General features: G+C 42.4%; 2 protein-coding genes across 3 annotated transcripts in view; one reads left to right on the plus strand and one right to left on the minus strand.

Annotated features, from left to right (window-relative positions):
• LOC139537653 (glycerophosphodiester phosphodiesterase domain-containing protein 5-like) overlaps positions 1–9,557 on the plus strand; it is a 34,079-nt gene extending 24,522 nt beyond the window's left edge. Inside the window, exons 10-16 of one of the 2 annotated variants that reach the window (XM_071339220.1) lie at positions 2,004–2,154; positions 2,530–2,646; positions 3,262–3,419; positions 3,512–3,659; positions 4,228–4,310; positions 4,486–4,565; positions 5,736–5,978. In XM_071339220.1, the coding sequence (XP_071195321.1) occupies positions 2,004–2,154; positions 2,530–2,646; positions 3,262–3,419; positions 3,512–3,659; positions 4,228–4,310; positions 4,486–4,565; positions 5,736–5,830 (832 nt within the window). In that variant the 3' untranslated portion in view covers positions 5,831–5,978. Of the gene's footprint in view, positions 1–2,003; positions 2,155–2,529; positions 2,755–3,261; positions 3,420–3,511; positions 3,660–4,227; positions 4,311–4,485; positions 4,566–5,735 lie in introns of both variants that reach the window. The other variant, XM_071339219.1, reaches the window with a different exon arrangement.
• A 121-nt stretch (positions 9,558–9,678) lies between these two features.
• Positions 9,679–24,488, minus strand: part of LOC139536731 (unconventional myosin-VIIa-like) — a 63,532-nt gene continuing 48,722 nt past the window's right edge. The window contains exons 37-48 of the mRNA XM_071337329.1: positions 24,080–24,237; positions 23,491–23,644; positions 23,099–23,254; positions 22,600–22,705; positions 22,329–22,442; positions 15,539–15,626; positions 14,805–14,911; positions 14,538–14,723; positions 13,166–13,282; positions 12,647–12,730; positions 12,411–12,530; positions 9,679–11,262 (exon numbers count right to left, since the gene is read on the minus strand). Coding sequence (XP_071193430.1) covers positions 11,170–11,262; positions 12,411–12,530; positions 12,647–12,730; positions 13,166–13,282; positions 14,538–14,723; positions 14,805–14,911; positions 15,539–15,626; positions 22,329–22,442; positions 22,600–22,705; positions 23,099–23,254; positions 23,491–23,644; positions 24,080–24,237 — 1,483 coding nt within the window. The 3' untranslated portion in view covers positions 9,679–11,169. The remainder of the gene's footprint in view (positions 11,263–12,410; positions 12,531–12,646; positions 12,731–13,165; positions 13,283–14,537; positions 14,724–14,804; positions 14,912–15,538; positions 15,627–22,328; positions 22,443–22,599; positions 22,706–23,098; positions 23,255–23,490; positions 23,645–24,079; positions 24,238–24,488) is intronic.

The raw sequence follows: 24,488 nt of genomic DNA on the forward strand, positions 1-24,488 counted from the left end.
ATGGGGTATTGTGTCTAGATTGCTGAGGGATTTTTTATTTATTTAATCCATTTCAGAATAAGGCTGTAATGTAACAAATTGTGGAAAAAGTCAAGGGGTCTGAATACTTTCTGAAGTCACAGTATATAAACTCGACAAAAAAAGAAACGTTTTCTCACTGTCAACTGGTCTTATTTTTAATCAATCTTAACATGTGTAAATATTTGTATGAACAACATACAACAACTGAGACATTAAATGAACAAGTTCCACAGACATGTGACTAACAGTAATGGAAGAATGTGTCCCTGAACAAAGGGGGGGGTCAAAATCAAAAGTAACAGTCAGTATCTGGTGTGGCCATCAGCTGCATTAAGTACTGCAGTGCATCTCCTCCTCATGAACTGCACCAGATTTGCCAGTTCTTGCTGTGAGATGTTACCCCACTCTTCCACCAAGGCACCTGCAAGTTCCTGGACATTTCTGGGGGGAATGGCCCTAGCCCTCACCCTCCGATCCAACAGGTCCCAGACATGCTCAATGGGATTGAGATCCGGGCTCTTCTCTGGCCATGGTAGAACACTGACATTCCTGTCTTGCAGGAAATCACGCACAGAACGAGCAGAATGGCTGGTGGCATTGTGATGCTGGAAGGTCATGTCAGGATGAGCCTGCAGGAAGGGTACCACATGAGGGAGGAGGATGTCTTCCCTGTAACGCACAGCGTTGAGAGTGCCTGCAATGACAACAAGCTCAGTCCAATGATGCTGTGACACACCGCCCCAGACCATGACAGACCCTCCACCTCTAAATCGATCCTGCTCCAGAGTACAGGCTTCGGTGTAACGCTCATTCCTTCGACGATAAACGCAAATCCGACCATCACCCCTGGTGAGACAAAACCGCGACTCGTCAGTGAAGAGCACTTTTTGCAAGTCCTGTCTGGTCCAGCGACGGTGGATTTGTACCCATAGGCGATGTATGGTGAGGACCTGCCTTACAACAGGCCTACAAGCCCTCAGTCCAGCCTCTCTCAGCCTATTTCGGACAGTCTGAGCACTGATGGAGGGATTGTGCGTTCCTGGTGTAACTCGGGCAGTTGTTGTTGCCCTCCTGTACCTGTTCCGCAGGTGTGATGTTTCGGATGTACCGATCCTGTGCAGGTGTTGTTACACGTGGTCTGCCACTGCGAGGACGATCAGCTGTCTGTCCTGTCTCCCTGTAGCGCTGTCTTAGGCGTCTCACAGTACGGACATTGCAATTTATTGCCCTGGCCACATCTGCAGTCCTCATGCCTCCTTGCAGCATGCCCAAGGCACATTCACGCAGATGAGCAGGGACCCTGGGCATCTTTCTTTTGGTGTTTTTCAGAGTCAGTAGAAAGGCCTCTTTAGTGTCCCAAGTTTTTATAACTGACCTTAATTGCCTACCGTCTGTAAGCTGTTAGTGTCTTAATGACCCTTCCATTAATTGTTCATGGTTCATTGAACAAGCATCTGAAACCGTGTTTAAACCCTTTACAATGAAGATCTGTGAAGTGATTTGGATTTTTGCGAATTATCTTTGAAAGACCGGGCCCTAAAAAAAGGGACGTTTTTTTTGTTGCTGAGTTTATATTGCTCAGAAAACTTGGGGGGGACAAATAAAATCACGGCCCATGGGCCGCCAGTTGGGGAACCCTGATCTAGTGTACCTAAGCGTGTCCCAACATTAGTCTACCTCACCAGTCGTGGGTATTATGAAACAAGCTTGCTATGGAAGGTAAACCCAACATAGCTAGTGAGCTCGTATCATAAGTAAGCCATTGTCATCGGGTTCTTTCCCACGCTAGTCCTGGGCATTTGTATTTGTATTGGACTTTACATACCTGAATGAATAAATAAATAAATGATGAAGTACCTGGCTCTCTTTGACTGTGAGTCATCTTAATGCACTTCCGTCAACTCCTTAACCTTCAATTCCTTAACCACCAACTCCTTAACTGTCAACTCTGTAACTGCCAAAGCTTTCTCTCGTTGCCACAGCTATGACGGGGTGCCCTTCCTGATGCACGACCACACCCTGAGGAGGACCACCAACGTGCAGGAGGTGTTCCCCAACCGGACGGACGCCCCTGCGGCCATGTTCACCTGGGGGGAGCTGGAGACCCTCAACGCCGGGGCCTGGTTCCTCCATGTGAGTCACCAACTGCCACCGCACCTCAGGAAGACTCAGGGGGCGCTACAGAGACACGGAAATTAAGCCTAGTCTTGAACTGCTTTTTTAATAAAGATCATGATCATTTAGCTTCATGGACATGGTATGATGGGAAACCAGGACATGTTTGTGTCCAATGACAGTAGCTAGGACAACATAATAAGATGACGGATAGGGAAGTTATTGACATTTTGACAATACATCAACGTACTATCGATAGGGGGTGGGAGGTTATCAATTGCACAACCCCCTGCTTTATGGAATACAATGTGATATTACATTGTCAATATGATTTACCATTATGCCATAGCATTCCGTATACTGACTGTCTCTCTGCCCCTGGTGATTCTGCAGCGTGACCCGTTCGGCACGGCTTGGTCTCTGGGTACCGAGGACCGGGCGCAGGCGCAGAACCAGTCTGTTTGCACCTTCAAGGACTTTCTGGAGCTGGCTTCACAGAGAGGCAAACAGGTTATCTTTGACCTCTACCGGCCCCCTAAGGGACACCCCTACAGGGACACCTGGATCACACGCACCCTGGAGGTCATCCAGAATGAGTCTTCCATCCACTCACACCAAGTGAGGGAGATGTTATAACATTTAAATTATTTAGCAGACACTCTTATCCAGAGCGATTTAGAGGAGCAATTAGGGTTAAATGCCTTGCTCAAGGGCACATCGGCAGGTTTTTCAACTAGTCAGCTTGGGGATTTGAACCAGCGACCTTTTGGTTACTGGCCCAACACTCTTAAGCTCTTAACTGCTAGGCTACCTGCCATCCTGATGTGTGTCCTCACTGACGTTGTGTCCATCTTCATCTTATAAATAGGAGTAGAGTGAAGCTGCCCCTAGAAACTGATCTTGGGTCAGTTTGACATTTTCTCTACTAATGGTTAGGTTTGTGGGAGGGGAAGCTGGGATTATCTATCCTATATGTCATAGGTTCCTTTTTTTAAACTTGGGAATTAAGCTGTTTTAAGGGATATTTTGATTACATTGGTAACACTGTAAATACAAAATGTTGTAATATTGAGGTTAGTGTTTAGAGTAAATGACGTGTATTGTGTGTGTGTGTGTGTGTGTCAGGTGTTGTGGCTGCCCTCAAACCTGCGGAGCATGGTCCAGCAGCTGGACCCTGACCTCCAGCATACATCGGCGTCCCGGGCTCCAGTTGAGGAGCTCCAGCAGAATCACATTGTCCAACTCAACCTGCACTATAGCTCCATGTCCACAGAGATGATAATGTGTGTGTGTGTGGTAGTGTGTGTGTCTTTGCATTAAATGTGTATGTGTGCATGTATTAATTGGCTGTGTGTGTGTTGTATTCCTCCCTCAGTGAATATGCAGCGGCCAACATCAGCACCAACCTGTATGTGATCAGCCAGTCGTGGCTCTACTCTCTGGCCTGGTGCACTGGGGCTCAGTCTGTCACCACCAATGCTCTACAGTTCCTCAACAACCTCAGTAGACCCCTCTTCCTTATGGTGAGAATAACCTCACCAGACCCCTCTTCCTTATGGTGAGAATAACCTCACCAGACCCCTCTTCCTTATGGTGAGAATAACCTCACCAGACCCCTCTTCCTTATGGTGAGAATAACCTCACCAGACCCCTCTTCCTTATGGTGAGAATAACCTCACCAGACCCCTCTTCCTTATGGTGAGAATAACCTCACCAGACCCCTCTTCCTTATGGTGAGAATAACCTCACCAGACCCCTCTTCCTTATGGTGAGAACAACAACCTAGGACCAATACTACTACATCCCAATAATCTTTCCTTCCTCTGGAAATATTGCACTTGTTCTCTACTCTCCACAAATGTAAAAGCATTGGCTTGATGTAAGCATGAGCTACAGGGAGTTTCCACCATACTGGTATTTATTTTCCCAGTAATTTTCTTTAAATCTATGAAGGGAAGTGAACAAGTGCACGCTTTGGGAGAAATAAACGATTTATTGTGACGCCGGGCCCAAATGCAGCCTTACTGAAATTGATTGGATTAGTGAAAAGAATACTCCTAGACACAATGGTTGTCTGTCTTTCTCTTTCAGACTCCAGGTGAGTATAATCTGATGTGGGTCCTCACCGACGTGGTGTCCATCACCATCATCTTCATCATCTTCATCTTCCACTGGTGAGTCAGCCCACTAGAATACAGAGTGCGAGGGTCGTCGTAAGGTGTATTTTGATATGTCTACGTACAAAACGTAGATTGATTGTGTCAAATTGAAGCTTCGGATGAACGTCAGTCTGTTTTGTATTGAATGGTGATGTCACTTCCTGTGGCGATGACTAACTGTTGATGACAGGTGGCGAGAACAAAGCCTGGCTTTCTGTTCGGGCAGCAAACCCACACTAGAACATGGCACCTACATCAAGTTCAGGACAGGTGAGTTAGAAGTTGTCTGTAGGAGTCACCCTGTTTCTTTCCCATGGCCAGCTTTGATAACATAATACACACACGCACATACCCTATATAGGCTTAAAACAGAGATTAAAACAGAGACTAAGCAAGAGGATAAGTACATTAGAGTGTCTAGTTTGAGAAACAGACGCCTCACAAGTTCTCAATTGGCAGATTCATTAAATAGTACCCACAAAACACCAGTCTAAACGTCAACAGTGAAGAGGCAACTCCGGGATGCTGGCCTTCTAGGCAGAGTTGCAAAGAAAAAGCCATATCTCAGACTGGCCAATAAAAATAAAAGATTAACAAAAGAACAGACACTGGACAGAGGAATTCTGCCAAGAAGGCCAGCATCCCAGAGTTGCCTCTTCACTGTTGACGTTTAGACTGGTGTTTTGCGGGTACAATTTAATGAAGCTGCCAGTTGAGGACTTGTGAGGCGTCTGTATCCCAAACTAGACACTCTAATGTACTTGTCCACTTGCTCAGTTGTGCACCGAGGCCTCCCAGTCCTCTTTCTATTCTGGTTAGAGCCAGTTTGCGCTGTTCTGGGAAGGGAGTAGTACACAGCATTGTACGAGATCTTCAGTTTCTTGGCAATTTCTCACATTGAATAGCCTTCATTTCTCAGAACAAGAATAGACTGACGGGTTTCAGAAGAAAGTACTTTGTTTCTGGCCATTTTGAGCCTGTAATCGAACCCACAAATGCTGATGCTCCAGATACTCAACTAGTCTAAAGAAGGAGGCCAGTTTTATTGCTTCTTTAATGAGCACAACAGTTTTCAGCTGTGTTAACATTGCAAAATAGTTTTCTAATGATCAATTAGCCTTTTAAAATGATAAACTTGGATTAGCTAACACAACGTGCCATTGAAACACAGGAGTGATGGTTGCTGATAATGGGCCTCTGTACGCCTATGTAGATATTACATTAAAAAATCTGCCGTTTCAAGCTACAATAGTCATTTACAACATTAACAATGTCTACGCTGTATTTCTGATCAATTTGATGTTATTTTAATGAAAAAAATTTTGCTTTTCTTTCAAAAACAAGGTCATTTTTAAGTGACCCCAAACTTTTGAACGGTAGTGTATATCATATATCAATGACCTTTGTCAACTACTAAACCCTGACCTCACCCCCTGACAGATGTGTGGTCCGTCTCCAGTGTCAACATCCTGGGAGAGCCCGCTCGAAGCCCGCTGGCCACTGAGCCTAACTTGGCAACCGTCTCAGAGCACTGATAACCAATCCATCAACCTCCTCTGTGAGGCTCAGTTGAAGCAAACCACTCCTCACTCTCCCTTTCAACTTGGCAACTTCCCAGACCCCAAACTGGCAATTCACCAGAATCGACCCAACCTGGAAACCCAGGACCCTACTGGAAACCGAGAGCACAACCTGGCAACCCCCTGTAGATTTGTGGGAGAGAATGAGACACAAAGTGAGTGAGGCCTAGCGGAGCTGTAGGTGGTGCTGATGTGTCACTTGCAGAAGGGATTTCATTGGATAGATATTAATCCTTAAGACAGGGCTGCCCAACTCTCTTCCTGGAGGTTGGGTTTTCAGTTCAAACCTAATTTAACACACCTGATTCTACTAATTAGCTGCTCAATGAGACCTTAACTAGCTGAATCAGATATGCTAAAGTAGGGTTGGACTGAAAACATACAGGACAGTAGATCTCCAGGAAGAGGGTTGGGCAGCCCTGCCTTAAGTCAAATGTGACTGAAGAACAGCCCAGACAACCTCAAGGACCAACCAACTCATCGTTCATACTATAGACACTATCTGGTGATGGGAAGAGATTACTACACTATTGAACGTCCGCTGTAGATATTCTCAACTTGTATTACCCTCCATTGTCCATAGGTTCCTTTCCATTTCAGCAGCCACTGCAGTGTTGAGTTACGTGAACCACAAATGCTTGACCATTTTGTTAGTGTGTGAGTAATGGTCGATAAGATGTGTGAATATGACCAGACCGGGGTTCAATTAGTATGTGTTTGTTTTCTTTTGAAATACTTTAGCTGTGCTTGATTGCCCTTTCCTGGCATAAGGGAACCAATGAAGTAGTCCCAAAAAGTGCACTCTGCCCATCTGGGATCTGGCACTCCTCTCAAGCTTAGTTTCTACCTGCCGCTTACAGGCATCCTGTGTCCTGATCTGGCACTCCTCTCAAGCGTCGTTTATACCTGCCGCTTACAGGCATCCTGTGTCCTGATCTTGTCCACATTCAAATTGTGACCACATTTTCAGTCTACACATGCTATTAAAATGTATCTTATGTGTCCTCATTGTGACCAGATTTCCTGGTCATTCCCTGTAAAGTCAATTATTTGACAGATATTCTTTCAGAATTGTTATTCACATATTGATGCCATAAAGCAATGGTCCCACCTGTGAATGGTTTTAGAGGGTGGGGTAATGATGATTTGTAAATTATTTCACTGTCCAGATCCGTCTACACTTGTAAGGCTGCGTTTAGACAGGAAGCACAAATCGGGTCTTATTTTCCACTAATTGGTGTTTTGACCAATCAGATCAGCTCTTTTGCCTGTAATTGGGCAACATTTCAGAATTGGGCTGCCTATCTAAATGCAGCCTGCGTGCCTGAGGCCGTGTCTAGGCTTGACAGTTCATGCAGGTTTAGTATTCTGATCATGGAATTCCAAACGCGTCATGTGTCTACACCTACATTGAAATGCGTCTACCGTGTCCGCATTCCCTTTTCCCGCGCTATATTCAAATGCCAGTATGCATTCTACAAACGGTGGAATAGGGATAATATGATAGCTACTGCCATCAGTCGTTGTGTTAACTACTGTAGCTAGCTAGCCAGCAAGCAACGCAAAATGAATTGCAAACGGATTAGCATAACTCTAGCCAACAAAACGTTATAATGAAAAGGTTCCTCTCGGTCCCAAAACACGTTTTCTGGAGACTTGTGGGAGGAGTGCTGATGACGTTACCCATTGTATGCACTTTCAGCAGCCTGATGCGTCCAGACTGAGGAGAAATCCGCCTCCTGAAGTGGTCAGCCAGATCTGAACACAATCAGACCACAAAGCGACATTTGTGCATCTAGAGACCCATCTTTTCAATGCGATCTTCCTATTCTGATAGCAGAAGTCATGTAAGTGTCAAGTGTAGACATTGACCAGAACCAATCAAACACATTAATATATCTCCAGACATAAACAGAGGATTATCATGTCATATCCAAACCGGAGTTCTAATAGTACAAATTTTTCTTTGTGATACTTCAGCGCTGTTTCCAACATGCGTCCTTTGTTCTGATCTTCTCCATATTATGATTGTGTCCACATTTTTAAACAGGTGTAGACAATCAAAATACATTGTGATCAGATGTTCTGATCTTCTCCATATTATGATTGTGTCCACATTTTTAAACAGGTGTAGACAATCAAAATACATTGTGATCAGATGTTCCATTTTTAAACAGGTGTAGACAATCAAAATACATTGTGATCAGATGTTCTGATCTTCTCCATATTATGATTGTGTCCACATTTTTAAACAGGTGTAGACAATCAAAATACATTGTGATCAGAGGAGGTCGGCAGGAACATCTGATCACAATGTATTTTGATTGTCTACACCTGTTTAAAAATGTGGACACAATCATAATATGGAGAAGATCAGAACATCTGATCACAATGTATTTTGATTGTCTACACCTGTTTAAAAATGGAACATCTGATCACAATGTATTTTGATTGTCTACACCTGTTTAAAAATGTGGACACAATCATAATATGGAGAAGATCAGAACATCTGATCACAATGTATTTTGATTGTCTACACCTGTTTAAAAATGTGGACACAATCATAATATGGAGAAAATCAGAACAAAGGACGCATGTTGGAAACAGCGCTGAAGTATCACAAAGAAAAATTTGTACTATTAGAACTCCGGTTTGGATATGACATGATAATCCTCTGTTTATGTCTGGAGATATATTAATGTGTTTGACTGATCACAATGTATTTTGATTGTCTACACCTGTTTAAAAATGTGGACACAATCATAATATGGAGAAGATCAGAACAAAGGACGCATGTTGGAAACAGCGCTGAAGTATCACAAAGAAAAATTTGTACTATTAGAACTCCGGTTTGGATATGACATGATAATCCTCTGTTTATGTCTGGAGATATATTAATGTGTTTGATTGGTTCTGGTCAATGTTTATAACGAGGTGAAGTCCATAGAACTTTGCAACATATAATCACTGCAACGACATAAGTGACCTACAGAGAACAATTACACTGTATTTCCATGGTCCATATATCTATATTTTATATGGTTCATATTGAGGTCATTGTTTTTAACAAATTTGTTTAGGCTTTTCAACACAAATGAAAATCCTTCTGGCAAGGATAAGAAAAAGAAGCTAATGTTGTACAATATTTTGTCCTTTTAGCCAAATTATAGCAGAACTCTTACATCTGTCCAGTTGACTGTGCCTCAGCTTTACTGTGCAGTGTTGTCAAATCAATGTGAAGAATACCAACTTCAGCTCTGGTAGCTGAAAGACACTTTTTCTAGTAATGATTATGAAACCTGTTAGATTTCTTTATGACTGACAACATATTGATGAGTAACTCAGCGCCACGGCAGCCTTTAAATCACTATACAAAGCTGTAGGAATACCTAGGAAAAAAGTATGTTTAGCCAAAGAATCACAGTATAAGATACCAGTCTGATTTGTGATCTGCATACGACACCTGTAGTATTATCTTGGTTGTAAGATCGTTATAGAAATAATTATCTGTTGTTTACAGTTATGTCATTCTGTTACAATCAGAAGAGTATTATATTAAAATGATAGTCTAAAAGTAGAGCTCAGTTGGTGGTGATAGCCATTGTATTTTGTATGAGCCCATTTCGCTATGACATTGTAAACTATGGGATTACTTTTGCATAAACATCAGAAGTTAACTGAACTGTTTTGTTACATTTTTGTTGCTTTGAACGTAAAATGCACACATCTCTTTATGAAATTATGTGATAGTGAAATAGGCTCATTCATCTTTTGGGGTGATGAACATTAGGCATGAAAGGAAATATTTGTAATTTCTTTATTGATACCAAAATATTTGGTGTCATGGACCAACATTTAAAAAACAGGAACAATTTGACCTAAATTAATATCCACTATACAGAGCGGTGCACAACAATAATGTCACTGAGATTACTTTTTAAGGTAGACTAAGCAATTTGACATCACCATTCACAGTGGGGTGACTTCCTGTTTACAGACATCAACATAACTTTAATATGCCAAAACTGCCATCATTAAGAGCCAATAATGGCAGTCCTGACATTTTTGTTGTTAATTTCTGTATGTAGATTATATTTTGTCTATGATGATGTCATAACAGAGTTGACCTTTAATACTTAAAAATCCTTGATTTGATCCACCATTTCTTTTTTAAAGACAAGTCATATGGACCGGGAGTCTTTATTTACAGAATAGATTTTCTTCAATGATTAATTCATTAGGCAAACAGCTAAATATGTGCTTGTTAGAAATATCACATTATTAATTATTGTCAACTTTCCACTAAATGTTTTTACAGTGATGTGGTACACACACTGTATGCAAGGTCCTAGAGCCAGCTAATGTCCAGAGATCAATCTGACTGTTCTCATCAAATGTACTTCAAATATACTTCATTAATAAATCAAATGTACTAATAACACTGATCGGGTATTCAAAAAAAGTATTTAGCCCGCCTGCGACGAGGGCCAATTTTGAATTAAACTCTAAAACAATATAATGCAATGATTACACATGATATCTATAGTATGGACAAGCCATAGTTGTATAGGGTTAGGCCCAACATTTATAAATCACATTATTGGACATTTTACAATCAAATGCTTTGCATAAAAACATTTTCTAAATAAAGCTCTTGATTAGTTGCCATGTAAAAAGTTGCAATCGTTGGTTGTGCATTTGGGTCAAGTAAAGGCAATTGGTGATTGTTAAGACAGGACCCAAGATATAAACCAACATCTGACGATAAGTCAAAACATTGTCATGGCCAAAACATAAATCAAACATTTAAATCGTCACCATATCTATCGACAATGCAAAAAGAGTATTCTTGTCGTAATACTGCTATCATGCCTCCATCCCTATAACCAACGATCTATGTACATTTCTGTAACGCAATAGTGTGTGGAGATGCATGATTTCCAATGTCTCTCAGACTTTGCTGTGAGATGTTGCATCAACGTTGTGTCTGTAGTGCTGAGATTAACAGTATCTGTACAATAGACTATTAGACCAGAGGTTCTCAAGCTCCTGTCCTTCCCACTCTCTTCCATCTACATCTTAGGGAGAATCTGTCAAGTGCGTGTATGTGTGTATGTGCATCGGTACGTGCACATGTATGTGTGCGAGTGTGTGTATGCATGTAATTGATTTAGCATGTTATGGAGGAAGGGTTGTATCTATCCCTCTATGTTTTAATGAAACAGTGTGATAGATCACAAAGCCCTCGAGGCCTACACTAATACACTCAACAGCGGGATCGATGACTTTCCAGATCACTTGATGTTGCCACGGGAACCGCGCTGTTTGGTCATGGTGGTCAGCATCTGGCTGATGTAAGAGGTCAGGAGGTCGTCCATCTTGTAGCCCTGTGGTCACACAGACAAACAAACCAGTTCAAAGGTACATTAATGCCTTGCAATATTTCATTGCAGAATATGAATCAGACGTGTTCAAATACTTCAGAGTGCGCTTGATTGAGCTTGCCTGGTGCAATGGAGCCAACGGAGTATACCCAAAAGTGAAAATCTGCCCAACTGTCACTCCAAACAGGCCCTATCAAACACTCAGCATTTGAACCCAGGTCTGCCTGCATTTATTATTTAAAAGTTCGACAAAGCTACAGAACCACACATGTATACCATTGAAAAGGCTTTTCTATCTGCATACAGGCTAATTTCAGGCTAAGACCATGACTGTGACTTTTGACCATAGGACACTTGCACTCTTATCAAGTCTGGCATTACCATCATCAAATCATCTAGTCTAACTGCAGTGGGTTGCCAGAAGTACCAGTCTCCTCCATGAGCAGACACACTCTGTTGAAAGGGAATCTAGCCTACAAGATGAAATGAACAAATTATTCAATAAACCCTTCATATATAAAAGCTGATATTTCGCCTACATTTACATTACATTTTAGACCCTCAATATTTATTGGAAAGGAGCATCAAGATCACCGTGCACTTTCACCACCCTGTGAAGTTCATCATAACTTATTTAATCTGTAGCCTAATAAACTGCATGTTTTCCCAAGTCGTAGTAGCAGGACCACACACCATATCATTGTGTGACTCCAAGTTTACTTCAATATGATGGTTATTATATCAATATTTACGCATAAAGGCATTTCCACCGCCATTTCTTGCATAATTCATTTTACAGACACAAAAAGATCCCACCATGTCAAACAAACAAATTACAAACAAAATAGTTATCTGTTGGCATTTATAATATTGTACCAAAACTTCCTGTTCCCATCACAGCTGTTGTGATTTTTTTTAAATACGGTATGACATTACTTGCATAAAAACTGTGGATGGGAACGTGGTTATAGTAAGTCAATATTTCCTCAATTAAGTCATTATCAGCAAAGTCAATGCTTGTAGGAAAAGACATGTGCTTGTTTTGGTACGCATCTTTAGAATACTTTAGTTGATACAGTATGTATAATGTAATTTTATTACATATGTTATGTCATGTCATGTTGTGGGTGTTGAAACGTCCAGTAGCTCACCAGTGAGGTCTCACACAGCAGCTTGGTGCCTCGGACCAGGTTTCCGATGGTGATGTGGAAGTAGGTGTTGCCACTGCTCCAGTTGGAGATCTTCGTGAATGGGTGTGTGGTCAAGATGTCCTGTTGAGGTGGGAATTGGAGAATTACACGGTAAACACACACATACACAACTTCCATAACACACATGTGCGCGCAAGAAAATGTGCACACACTCATGCATGTAGGCACACACTCACCTTTGACTTGGGGTCGATCAGGCTGACACCATGTTTGTTGATTGCTATCAAGAGGATCTCTGGGAAGTTTGGATCACTGGTTTGCTGTTGAATAGGAAAACATCAGTTTAGTCACAATTGGTATCTTACAAACCTATAACAAACAACTTGAGTTTGTGATGTTTTAAAAATTCATTAAATAAATAAATAGATACTGGAATTGAGGCAGACAATAGGCCCTTACACAGATAAACTGACAGAGATAATACATTTATAAAACAAGTTGAAAAAATAAAAGTAGCAAGGAATGCACAACAACTCTTTGACCAGGTCAATAATAATAGTCCACGACTGAGATTGAATTAACTATTCTGAAATTAACCCCATTGATCAAGAAAATTCATTTGAACAAAAACCTCCCAAAGTACTAATCAGCACTCAAATACACACGGTGACTCAAATGTAAAAAAAAAAAAACCACAAACAATGATCATTCTATACCATTTGCACAAGAACAAGAATTCATATAGAAATCTTTACCTTGACTTCAAAGAAGGCCGAACCAAACGTAGGCCACTTGAAGATGACTTTGAGGAATGAGAGCTTGGCCTCCTCTCGAGTCTTCCCCGACTGCTTGTTGAAAAACGCCACTATAGACTGTAAGACAGAAAAACAAGCAGCAGAGAGTGTGACCAAATATGATTTAACCCCCCGGATTCCTATACGCTACAAAACTGTGTTAGCCCATTGAGCTAAAGCCTAGGCATTTGCTCTGGGAGCTAACACTAGTCTTCAGGTCTAAGGCAAGGTTACTCATCACGCAAGAGTGGTTCCCTGAACTACAGTGCATTCAGAAAGTATTCATACCTCATGACTTATTTCACATTTTGTTGTGTTACAACTTGAATTCAAAATTGATTAAATGTCTCACCCATCTAAACACAATGACAATGTGAAAACAATGCTTTTAGACATTTTTGCTAATTTATTGAAGAATGAGTCAATACATGTTAGAATCACCTTTTGCAGCGATTACAGCTGTGAGTCTTTCTGGGTAAGTCTCTAAGAGCTTTGCACACCTGGATTCGACAATATTTGCACATTATACTTTTTAAAATTCTTCAGGCTCTGTCAAGTTGTTTGTTGATCATTGCTAGACAGCCATTTTCAAGTCTTTCCATAGATTTTCAAGCTGATTTAAGTCAAAACTCAGGAACATTCAATGTTGTCGTCAGTGTATATTTGGCTTTGCGTTTTAGTTTTTTTTCCTGCTGAAAGGTGAATTTGTCTCTCAGTGTCTGTTGGAAAGCAAACTGAACCAGGTTTTCCTCTAGGATTTTGCCTGTGCTTAGCTGTACTCTGTTTCTTTTCATCCTAAAAAACTCCCTAGTCCTTACCGATGACAAGCATACCCATAACAGGCTTCCTTCTTTTCACTCTGTCATTTAGTTTAGTACTGTGGACTACAATGTAACTACAATGTTGTTGATTCATCCTCAGTTTTCTCCTATCACAGCCATTAAACTCTGTAACTGTTTTAAAATCACCATTGGCCTCATGGTGAAATCACTAAGCAGGTTTATTCCCCTCCAGCAATTAAGTTAGGAAGAATGCCTGTATCTTTATAGTGACTGGGTGTATTGATACACCATCCAAAGTGTAATTATTAACTTTACCATGCTCATAGGGATTTTCAATGTCAGTTTTTTTTACCCATCTACCAATAGGTGCCCTTCTTTGCGAGGCATTGGAAAACCTACCTGGTCTTTGTGGTTGAATCTGTTTGAAATTCACTGCTCGACTGAGGGACGTTACATATAATTGTATGTGTGGGGTACAGTGACGAGGTAGTCATTCAAAAATCATGTTAAACACTATTTATGCCGACAGAAATTCTAATTTTCCGACTCACCCGTTTCCAGTCATCAGGCGAGAGGTATCTGATCTGGTCCTGAGGGATCAGCTCCTTCAACATCTTGGGAATGTTTGGAAACTGGGATTTGTCCTCCTCAAACTTCACCCTGTAGATCAGCGCTCCCAGCTGGAAAACCTCTTCCCGGGAACACTGGTGGTAACCACGGAGATACTTGGGAAGCTCCTGAAGAAAGAGCAGTGAGGAGGGTCAATACACTTAGACAAATACGCACACGCACGCGCACACCCACACGCACACACACACCTGGTAGTAGTGAAAGATGTAGTCAGCCATGGAGTCTTTCCCTGGCATGGTATTGGTCCACAATTTCTTCATGAAGAAAACCTGATAGGTCAGTGAAGGCACTACACCTGCAGATGGACGATACCGAGAGATTCAGGACATACTTCTCATATTAATACATCAACATAGATGGCAAGTTCCCCAACCCAAGCTTAACCTTCCTCTAGCTTTAACCACAACATGTTGTCAAACCTATAACATGAAACACCATGTTTGATAAAATATGTATGTGGCCCACTCCTGAAGGTGCTGAAATTTGGGTCATCAATAAATCCTTAGGATTAATATGGTGTGTCATTCTTTCTTTATTTCTTTTTTTCTGACCCCAATAATGTTGGATGCCTACAGGAAAGTTGAAAATAGACTTATTTAACCCTCAAACTACCAACTTGGGTCATTTTGTGTCACAGCCCAAAGTTGGTTTATTCAATTCTTTCAATTTGAGAGACTTTATAAAAATCATATTTTGATCAGAGTGAAACAGATCTGAGATGATATATGGTTGTTTCTCTGGAGCAAAATTTGAGAAGAGAAGTATGAGAAAATAAGCAATCCTTTTTCAGTGTTGAATAAAGCTAAGTTTTGTCTTGGAGAATTAAAGGTGATAAAGAAGAGATCTCATCTCGGATTTTCCGTTCCTGCGGGTAACCTTTCTACTGAATATAGGGCCCTCTACAGTCAACAAATGTCTTTACCGTCCTTTGCAGGTCTGGCTTTTTTGATCCAGTCGGTCAGATGTCTCACAAAGTCAAAGAAGAAATCCCCCTCAGGCACACTGATGACCTGGAAACAACCAGCAAAGGTCAAACACAAATATCAATAGAGTTACAGTGCACTCGGAAAGTTTTCAGACCCCTTGACTTTTCCCACATTTTGTTACATTATAGCCTTGTTCTATAAGGGGGCGGCGACAGGTGGTTAGAGCGTTGGACTAGTAACCGAAAGGTTGCAAGATCGAATCCCCGAGCTGTCAAGGTAAAAATCTGTCGTTCTGCCCCTGAACAAGGTAGTTAACCCAACACGGTTCCTAGGCCATCATTGAAAATAAGAATTTGTTCTTAACTGACTTGCCTAGTTAAATAAAGGTAAAATGAAATTCATTTTTTTTATGTTCTCAGCAATCTACACACAATACCCCATAATGACAAAGCAAAAACAGGTTTTTAGAAATGTTTGCAAATTAAAAACTGAAATAACACATTTATATAAGTATTCAGACCCTTTACTCAGTACTTTGTTGACGCACCTTTGGCAGCGATTACAGCCTCAAATCTTCTTGGGTATGATGCTATAAGCTTGGCACACCTGTATTTGGGGAGTTTCTCCCATTCTTCACTGCAGATCCTCTCAAGTTCTCTCAGATTGGATGGGGAGCGTCACTGCACAGCTATTTTCAGGTCTCTCCAGAGATGAGAGTTCAAGACCGGGCTATGGCTGTCAAGGACATTCAGAGACTTGTCCCGAAGCCACTCCTGCATTGTCTTGGTTGTGTGCTTTGTGTCGTTGTCCTGTTGGAAGGTGAACCTTTGCCCCAGTCTGAGGTCTTGAGCACTCTGGAGCAGGTTTTCAACAGGGGATCTCTCTGTACTTTGTTCTGTTCATCTTTCTCTTGATCCTGACTAGTTTCTCTTGATCCCACAGCATGATGCTGCTGCCACCACCATGCTTCACCGTAGGGATGGTGCCAGGTTTCCTCCAGAAGTGACGTTTGGCATTCAGGCCAAAGAGTTCAATCTTGTTTTCATCAGACCAGAGAATATTGTTTCTCATGGTCTGAGAATCCTTTAGGTGCCTTTTGGCAAACTCCAAGCGGTCAGTCGCCTTTTACTGAGGAGTGGCTTTTGTCTGGCCACTCTACCATAAAGGCCCGATTGGTGGAGTGCTGCAGAGATGATTGTCCTTCTGGAAGGTTCTCCCATCTCCACAGAGGAACTCTGGAGCTCTGTTAGTGACCATCGGGTTCTTGGTCACCCTGAGGCCCTTCTCCCCCGATTGCTCAGTTTGGCCGGGCAGCCAGCTCTAGGAAGAGTCTTGGTGGTTCTAAACTTCTTCCATTTAAGAATGATGGAGGCCACTGTGTTCTTGGGGATCTTCAATGCTGCAGCAATTATTTTGGACCCTTACACGGAATCCAAACCGGCTGCGCACGTGCGCCATCGTGCGCTATCGTGCATAAATGTATTTTGCCACCCCACACCAAATGCGATCACGACACGCAGGTTAAAATATCAAAACAAACTCTCAACCAATGACATTAATTTGGGGACAGGTCGAAAAGCATTAAACACGTATGGCAATTTAGCTAGCTAGCTTGCACTTGCTAGCTAATGTTCATTTGTCCTATTTAGCTAGCTTGCTGTTGCTAGCTAATTTGTCCTGGGATATAAACATTGAGTTGTTATTTTACCTGAAATGCACAAGGACCTCTACTCCGACAATTAATCCACACATAAAACAACCAACCAAATCATTTCTAGTCATCTCTCCTCCTTCCAGGCTTTTTCATCTTTGAACTTATATGGTGATCGCATCTTAACTTTCATTGTATTATCATGACTTCCGGCAACACAGTTCGTATTTCAATCACCCATGTGGGTATAACCAATGAGGAGATGGCACGTGGGTACCTGCTTCTATAAACCAATGAGGAGATGACTTTCAGCGCGATCTGCGTCAGAAATAGGAACAACTTCCATTTTAGCCCTTGGCGTCGCAGACGCGCACGAGCAGTGTGGGTGCAATCATTTCTAAAATGTATTTTCGCGCATGCGACGTGTCCGGTCTGGTCAGCTTGTTACCCAGATCTGTGCCTCGACACAATCCTGTCAAGGAGCTCTACGGATAATTCCTTCGAACTCATGGCTTGCTCTGACATGCACTTTCAACTGTGGGACCTAATGTAGACAGGTGTGCCTTTTCAAATCATGTCCAATCAATTGAATTTACCACAGGTGGACTCCAATCAAGTTGTAGAAACATCTCAAGGATGATCAATGGAAACAGGATGGACCTGATCTCAATTTCGAGTCTCATAGCAAAGTCTGAATATTTTTATGTAAATGTGATATTTCAGTTTGCAAAAATGTTATGTCTTAAAAGCTGTTTTTGCTTTGTCATTATGGGGTATTGTGTGTAGATTGGTGAGGGAAAATAACAATTTAATCAATTTTAGAAAAAGGCTGTAATGTAGAAAATGTGGAAAAAGTCAAGGGGTCTGAATACTTTCCGAATGCACTGTAATCTAGAATCAGTTGAATCATCCTCACATTCAGATTATATTCTGTGACAGTAGCGAAATCTTACTAAAATAACAAATTGGTGTGTAGGAGTTATAGAGGAGGATGGATAGAGTAGAGAGGTGTCTTTAAACTATTAAGATCTGCATCTCACACTGTAATATATTATTTGGATGAATATTATTAAATTGTAACATTTTATATATGCAGTACCGTTCAAAAGTTTGGGGTCACTTAGAAATGTCCTTGTTTTTGAAAGAAAAGCAAATTTTTTGTCTGTTAAAATTGATCAGAAATACAGTGTAGACATAGTTGATGTTGTAAATGACTATTGTAGCTGGAAACGGCAGATTAAAAAATATATATCTACATAGACGTACAGAGGCCCATTATCAGCAACCATCACTCCTGTGTTCCAATGGCACGTTGTGTTAGCTAATCCAAGTTTATCATTTTAAAAGGCTTATTGATCATTAGAAAACCCTTTTGCAATTATGTTAGCACAGCTGAAAACTGTTGTCCTGATTAAAGAAGCAATAAAACTGGCCTTCTTTAGACTAGTTGAGTATCTGGAGCATCAGCATTTGTGTGTTTGATTACAGGCTTAAAAAATGGCCAGAAACAAATACCTTTATTCTGAAACTCGTCAGTCTATTCTTGTTCTGAGAGGTTCTCGTACAACGCTGTGTACTACTCCCTTCACAGAACAGCGCAAACTGGCACTAACCAGAATAGAAAGAGGAGTGGGAGGCCCCATGTACATTAGAGTATCTATTTTGAGAAACAGACGCCTCACAAGTACAGGCAGCTTCATTAAATAGTACCCGCAAAACACGAGTCTCAACGTTAACAGTGAAGAGGCGACTCCAGGATGCTGGCCTTCTTGGCAGAATTCCTCTGTCCAGTGCCTGTATTCTTTTGCCCATCTTAATATTTTATTTTCATTGGCCAGTCTGAGATATGGCTTTTTCTTTGCAACTCTGCCTAGAAGGCCAACGCCCTGGAGTCACCTCTTCAGTGTTGACGTTGAGACTGTGTTTTTTTGCCGGTACTATTTAATGAAGTTGCCAGTTGAGGACTTGTGAGGCGTCTGTTTCTCAAACTAGAAACCCTAATCAAATCAAACTTTATTTGTCACATGCGCCGAATACAACAAGTGTTGACTTTACAACAATGCAGTTCAAGAAGAAGAAAATATTTACCAAGTAGACTAAAATAAAAAGTAGCACAATAAGAATAACATAACAAGGCTATATACAGGGGGCACCGGTATCGAGTCAGTGTGCAGGGATACAGGCTAGTTGAGGTAATCTGTAAATGTAGGTGGCGGCGAAGTAACTATGCATAGGTAACAAACAAACAGCGAGTAGCAGCAGTGTACAAAAGGAAGGGGGGGTCAAGGTAAATTGTCCGGTGGCGATTTTATGAATTGTTCAGCAGTCTTATGGCTTGGAGGTAGAAGCTGTTGAGGAGCCTTTTGGTCCTAGACTTGGCGCTTCGGTACTGCTTGCCGTGTGGTAGCAGAGAAAACAGTCTATAACTTGGGTGACTGGAGTCTCTGACAATTTTATGGGCTTTCCTCTGACACCGCCTATTATATAGGTCCTGGATAGCAGGAAGCTTGGCCCCAGTGATGTACTGGGCCGATCGCACTACCCTCTGTAGCGCCTTACGGTCAGATGCTGAGCAGTTGCCATACCAGACAGTGATGCAACCGGTCAGGAAGCTCTCAATGGTGCAGCTGTAGAACCTTTTGTGGATCTGGGGACCCATGCCAAATATTTTCAGTCTCCTGAGGGGGAAAAGGTTTTGTCGTGCCCTCTTCACGACTGTCTTGGTATGTTTGGACCATGATAGGTCATTGGTGATGTGGACACCAAGAAACTTGAATCTCTCGACCCGCACCACTACAGCCTCGTCGATGTTAATGGGGGCCTGTTCAGCCCGCCTTTTCTTGTAGACCACGATCAGCTCCTTTGTCTTTCTCACATTGAGGGAGAGGTTGTTGTTGGACCCTGATCTCTCTTTTGACGAACATATCAAGACTGTTTCAAGGACAGCTTTTTTACATCTACGTAACATTGCAAAAACCAGAAACTTTCTGTCCAAAAATGATGCAGAAAAATGTATCCATGCTTTTGTCACTTCTAGGTTAGACTACTGCAATGCTCTACTTTCCTGCTACCCGGATAAAACACTAAATAAACTTCAGTTAGTGCTAAACACGGCTGCTAGAATCTTGACTAGAACCAAAAAATGTGATCCTATTACTCCAGTGCTAGCCTCTCTACACTGGGTTCCTGTTAAGGCAAGGGCTGATTTCAAGGTTTTACTGCTAACCTACAAAGCATTACATGGGCTTGCTCCTACCTATCTTTTCGATTTGGTCCTGCCGTACATACCTACACGTACGTTACGGTCACAAGACGCAGGCCTCCTAACTGTCCCTAGAATTTCTAAGCAAACAGCTGGAGGCAGGGCTTTCTCCTATAGATCTCCATTTTTATGGAATGGTCTGCCTATCCATGTGAGAGACGCAGACTCGGTTTCAACCTTTAAGTCTTTACTGAAGACTTATCTCTTCAGTAGGTCCTATGATTGAGTGTAGTCTGGCCCAGGAGTGTGAAGGTGAACGGAAAGGCGCTGGAGCAACGAACCGCCCTTGTTGTCTCTGCCTGGCGGGTTCCCCTCTCTCCACTGGGATTCTCTGCCTCTAACCCTATTACAGGGGCTGAGTCACTGGCTTACTGGTGCTCTTCCATGCCGTTCCTAGGAGGGGTGCGTCACTTGAGTGGGTTGAGTTACTGACGTGATCTTCCTGTCTGGGTTGGCGCCCCCCCTTGGTTTGTGCTGTGGTGGAGATCTTTGTGAGCTATACTCGGCCTTGTCTCAGGATGGTAAGTTGGTGGTTGAAGATATCCCTCTAATGGTGTGGGGGCTGTGCTTTGGCAAAGTGGGAGGGGTTATATCCTGCCTGTTTGGCCCTGTCCGGGGGTATCTTAGGACGGGGCCACAGTGTCTCCCGACCCCTCCTGTCTCAGCCTCCAGTATTTATGCTGCAGTAGTGTATGTGTCGGGGGGCTAGGGTCAGTGTTATGTCTGGAGTATTTCTCCTGTCTTATCCGGTGTCCTGTGTGAATTTAAGTATGCTCTCTCTAATTCTTTCTTTCTCTCTCTCGGAGGACCTGAGCCCTATGACCATGCGTCAGGACTACCTGGCCTGATGACTCCTTGCTGTCCCCAGTCCACCTGGCCGTGCTGCTGCTCCAGTTTCAACTGGTCTGCCTGCGGCTAAGGAACCCTGACCTGTTCACCGGACGTGCTACCTTGTTCCGGACCTGCTGTTTTCAACTCTCTCGCTCTACCGGACATGTCTAACTCTGAATGATTGGCTATGAAAAGCCAACTGACATTTACTCCTGAGGTGCTGACCTGTTGCACCCTCTACAACCACTGTGATTATTATTATTTGACCATGCTGGTCATCTATGAACATTTGAACATCTTGACCATGTTCTGTTATAATCTCCACCCGGCACAGCCAGAAGAGGACTGGCTACCCCTCATAGTCTGGTTCCTCTCTAGGTTTCTTCCTAGGTTCTGGCCTTTCTAGGGAGTTTTTCCTAGCCACCGTGCTTCTACACCTGCATTGCTTGCTGTTTGGGGTTTTAGGCTGGGTTTCTGTACAGCACTTTGAGATATCAGCTGATGTAAGAAGGGCATTATAAATACATTTGATTTGATTTGTAATTTCCACTTTGAAATTTCAGACTTGATTTTCCCTTACGAAAAATGTATCAACCCCTACAAAAATGTCCATTAATTATAATCCACCTAATAATTTACATTTCTTGTTGCTGCAGGATTATTTTCCTGCTGTAGCAAATTGGCTCAAATGAACATCCTACATCTGTATATCCACCAATTTTTTACATTTGTGTTTTTTCATCAGAAATTAGTACTTATGGGTACCACTATTTGTGTGTAAAATATTCCTTTTCTCAGAGACATCATACAACCAGATACGATCGGATTACAACCAGGTGAAGTCTTTTTTCATGAAGTCATAAAGAATTCAGGGAAATATGTCATATTTTGGTTGTTATCTGGTCATATAAGCAGATTACAACCAGTTGAATATGTCATGTTTAAAAGACATCCTTTAACAACCTGTATACAACCTGACCATGACGTCACAAAGCATGTCCTAATGACCTCATTGCAACCATATCCTAGTAGTGTACTGTACCTTGTCAGTGATCTTGACAAACAGGCTGAAGCCCTCGGAGGACTTGAGGAGTAGTCTGCCTGAGATGTTCAGACAGAAATCTTTGGCCTTGGTACTTGACTCCACTTCGAAAGCCTGTGGGGGAAAAACTGTCATATTTACACAATTTTTTATAAAGTGACCACACAAAATGTTCCAGATATTAATAAGTCAGCGTGTGTGCTGTTTTTGTCCCTGTGACTCAACGTTTTGGGCCTCAACGAGCCATTGCTACTTTGTAATGACCTCTCACCTCGTCTGTGTCATCGGGGAAGTACACTTTGTGAAAGATTTGTGTGGTCTTGTGCTGGATGGCCTCCACCTCCACCAGGTGAGGTGGGTACTTCCTGGATCCGTTACTGTATTGGTAAGGAGAGAGCACTATGGGTACAGAACATTATAGGTACTGTAGTACATCATGCTACAATTACTGTTGGACTGTTAGTTCACCCAGGGGAAGACAAGAGATAGACAAAGGAAGGAATATGAGTAAGGAGGCATGGATCTTGAGTCGATCTCTAGTTAGGAGCTGAATCCACACAAGTAACTCAAACTTTTGCCTAAATCTGGCATGGATCTCAAATTACGATTCAGCCCTATTGCCTAAATATGTCTTTTTTTTTCTCTCTGTTTACATGGCTGAGAAACTTTTATAAATGGCAAAAATACTTATAACCAAATGGTTAAACACGTAATGTGTGTAATGTCGGAACACTTAAAGTAAATACACTGTACAAGTGGGTTATCCCTACCGTAATGCCTTCTGGAGTCTCTGCATGCAGTCAGGGGCGAGGGGGTGATGCTTCTTAGCCTGGAGGAACTTCTGAACGTGGGGTAGCAGAATGTTACTGGGGGGGAACAGACCTGCACACAGCCACAGCAGCTCCCAGCCCTTCTCCTCGCTGTACCTGCACACACACACACACACACACACACACACACACACACACACACACACACACACACACACACACACACACACACACACACACACACACACACACACACACACACACACACACACACACACACACACACAACACAACACAACACAACACAACACAACACAACACGGTCAATCCCCATATGACCATAACTTCCCTGGGAGAGTAGATGTGTATGTCGACTGTAGTCTCAGACATACTTGATGTGATTCTCAGTGAGCTGTTTGAGGATCTGACAGTAGATCTCATCTTTGAGTGGCTCCGCCTTCAGCGCTCCCTCAAAGATCTGGTCGGTCAGCTCGTTGACCGAACGCGCTCGCTTGGACGGGTAGTCACCCATATACTTCAACAAGGGTGCAGGGGAGAGGTCAAGGACCATGACCAGACATTGACCTCAAGACTAGGCACGTTAAACACAGACATAATACTATGATGCAGTACAACATAATATACATAATGCTAAATATAACATGTTGAAGTTTGCATCAGATTTAAAGGGATTGTTTACCCAAATTACACAATAGTTTCCTTACCCATAAGCAATCTATGGCCAAAGTAAGACAGCAATCCATGCTTTGTTTTAGTTTACCTGGCCACTGTCTCCAAATGCTAACTATTTAGCATTTTTGTCAAAAGATCTATGCAAGTTCATATCCCTGATATTAGCATATTTCACATTTCATGTTTAAATCATCCTACAGTGTTCAAAATAAAGTTACTTTAAGATTATTTGGACATGAAGCGTGAAAAAGTAATTGATACACAATGGCTGCAAGGCAGTAAAGATATCGATGAAGGCCAGTTGAGCCTCCTGGGAGAGCTCCTCGTGGGCCAGCACCTTCTTCAGTAGGGGCTGTTTGAGGGGCTCCCTGGCGCAGCACCACAGACGCTCCTTCCCGCGGCCCTTAGTGATCATTACCCTGCTCAGAGTGCTCTTGGGAGGGGATCTGGAGGGGTGGAGTAGGGGTGGATAGGAAGATGGGAGGGGGAAATATGGATGAAGGGAACAGAGAGGGATGAGTGGAACAGAATGTGTGTGTGTGTGTGTGTGTGTGTGTGTGTGTGTGTGTGTGTGTGTGTGTGTGTGTGTGTGTGTGTGTGTGTGTGTGTGTGTGTGTGTGTGTGTGTGTGTGTGTGTGTGTGTGTGTGTGTGTGTGTGTGTGTGTGTGTGTGTGTGTGTGCGTTGAGTGAGTGAGTG

The sequence above is a fragment of the Salvelinus alpinus genome, chromosome 13, assembly GCF_045679555.1.
Source record: "Salvelinus alpinus chromosome 13, SLU_Salpinus.1, whole genome shotgun sequence".
Classification (NCBI taxonomy): Eukaryota; Metazoa; Chordata; class Actinopteri; order Salmoniformes; family Salmonidae; genus Salvelinus; species Salvelinus alpinus.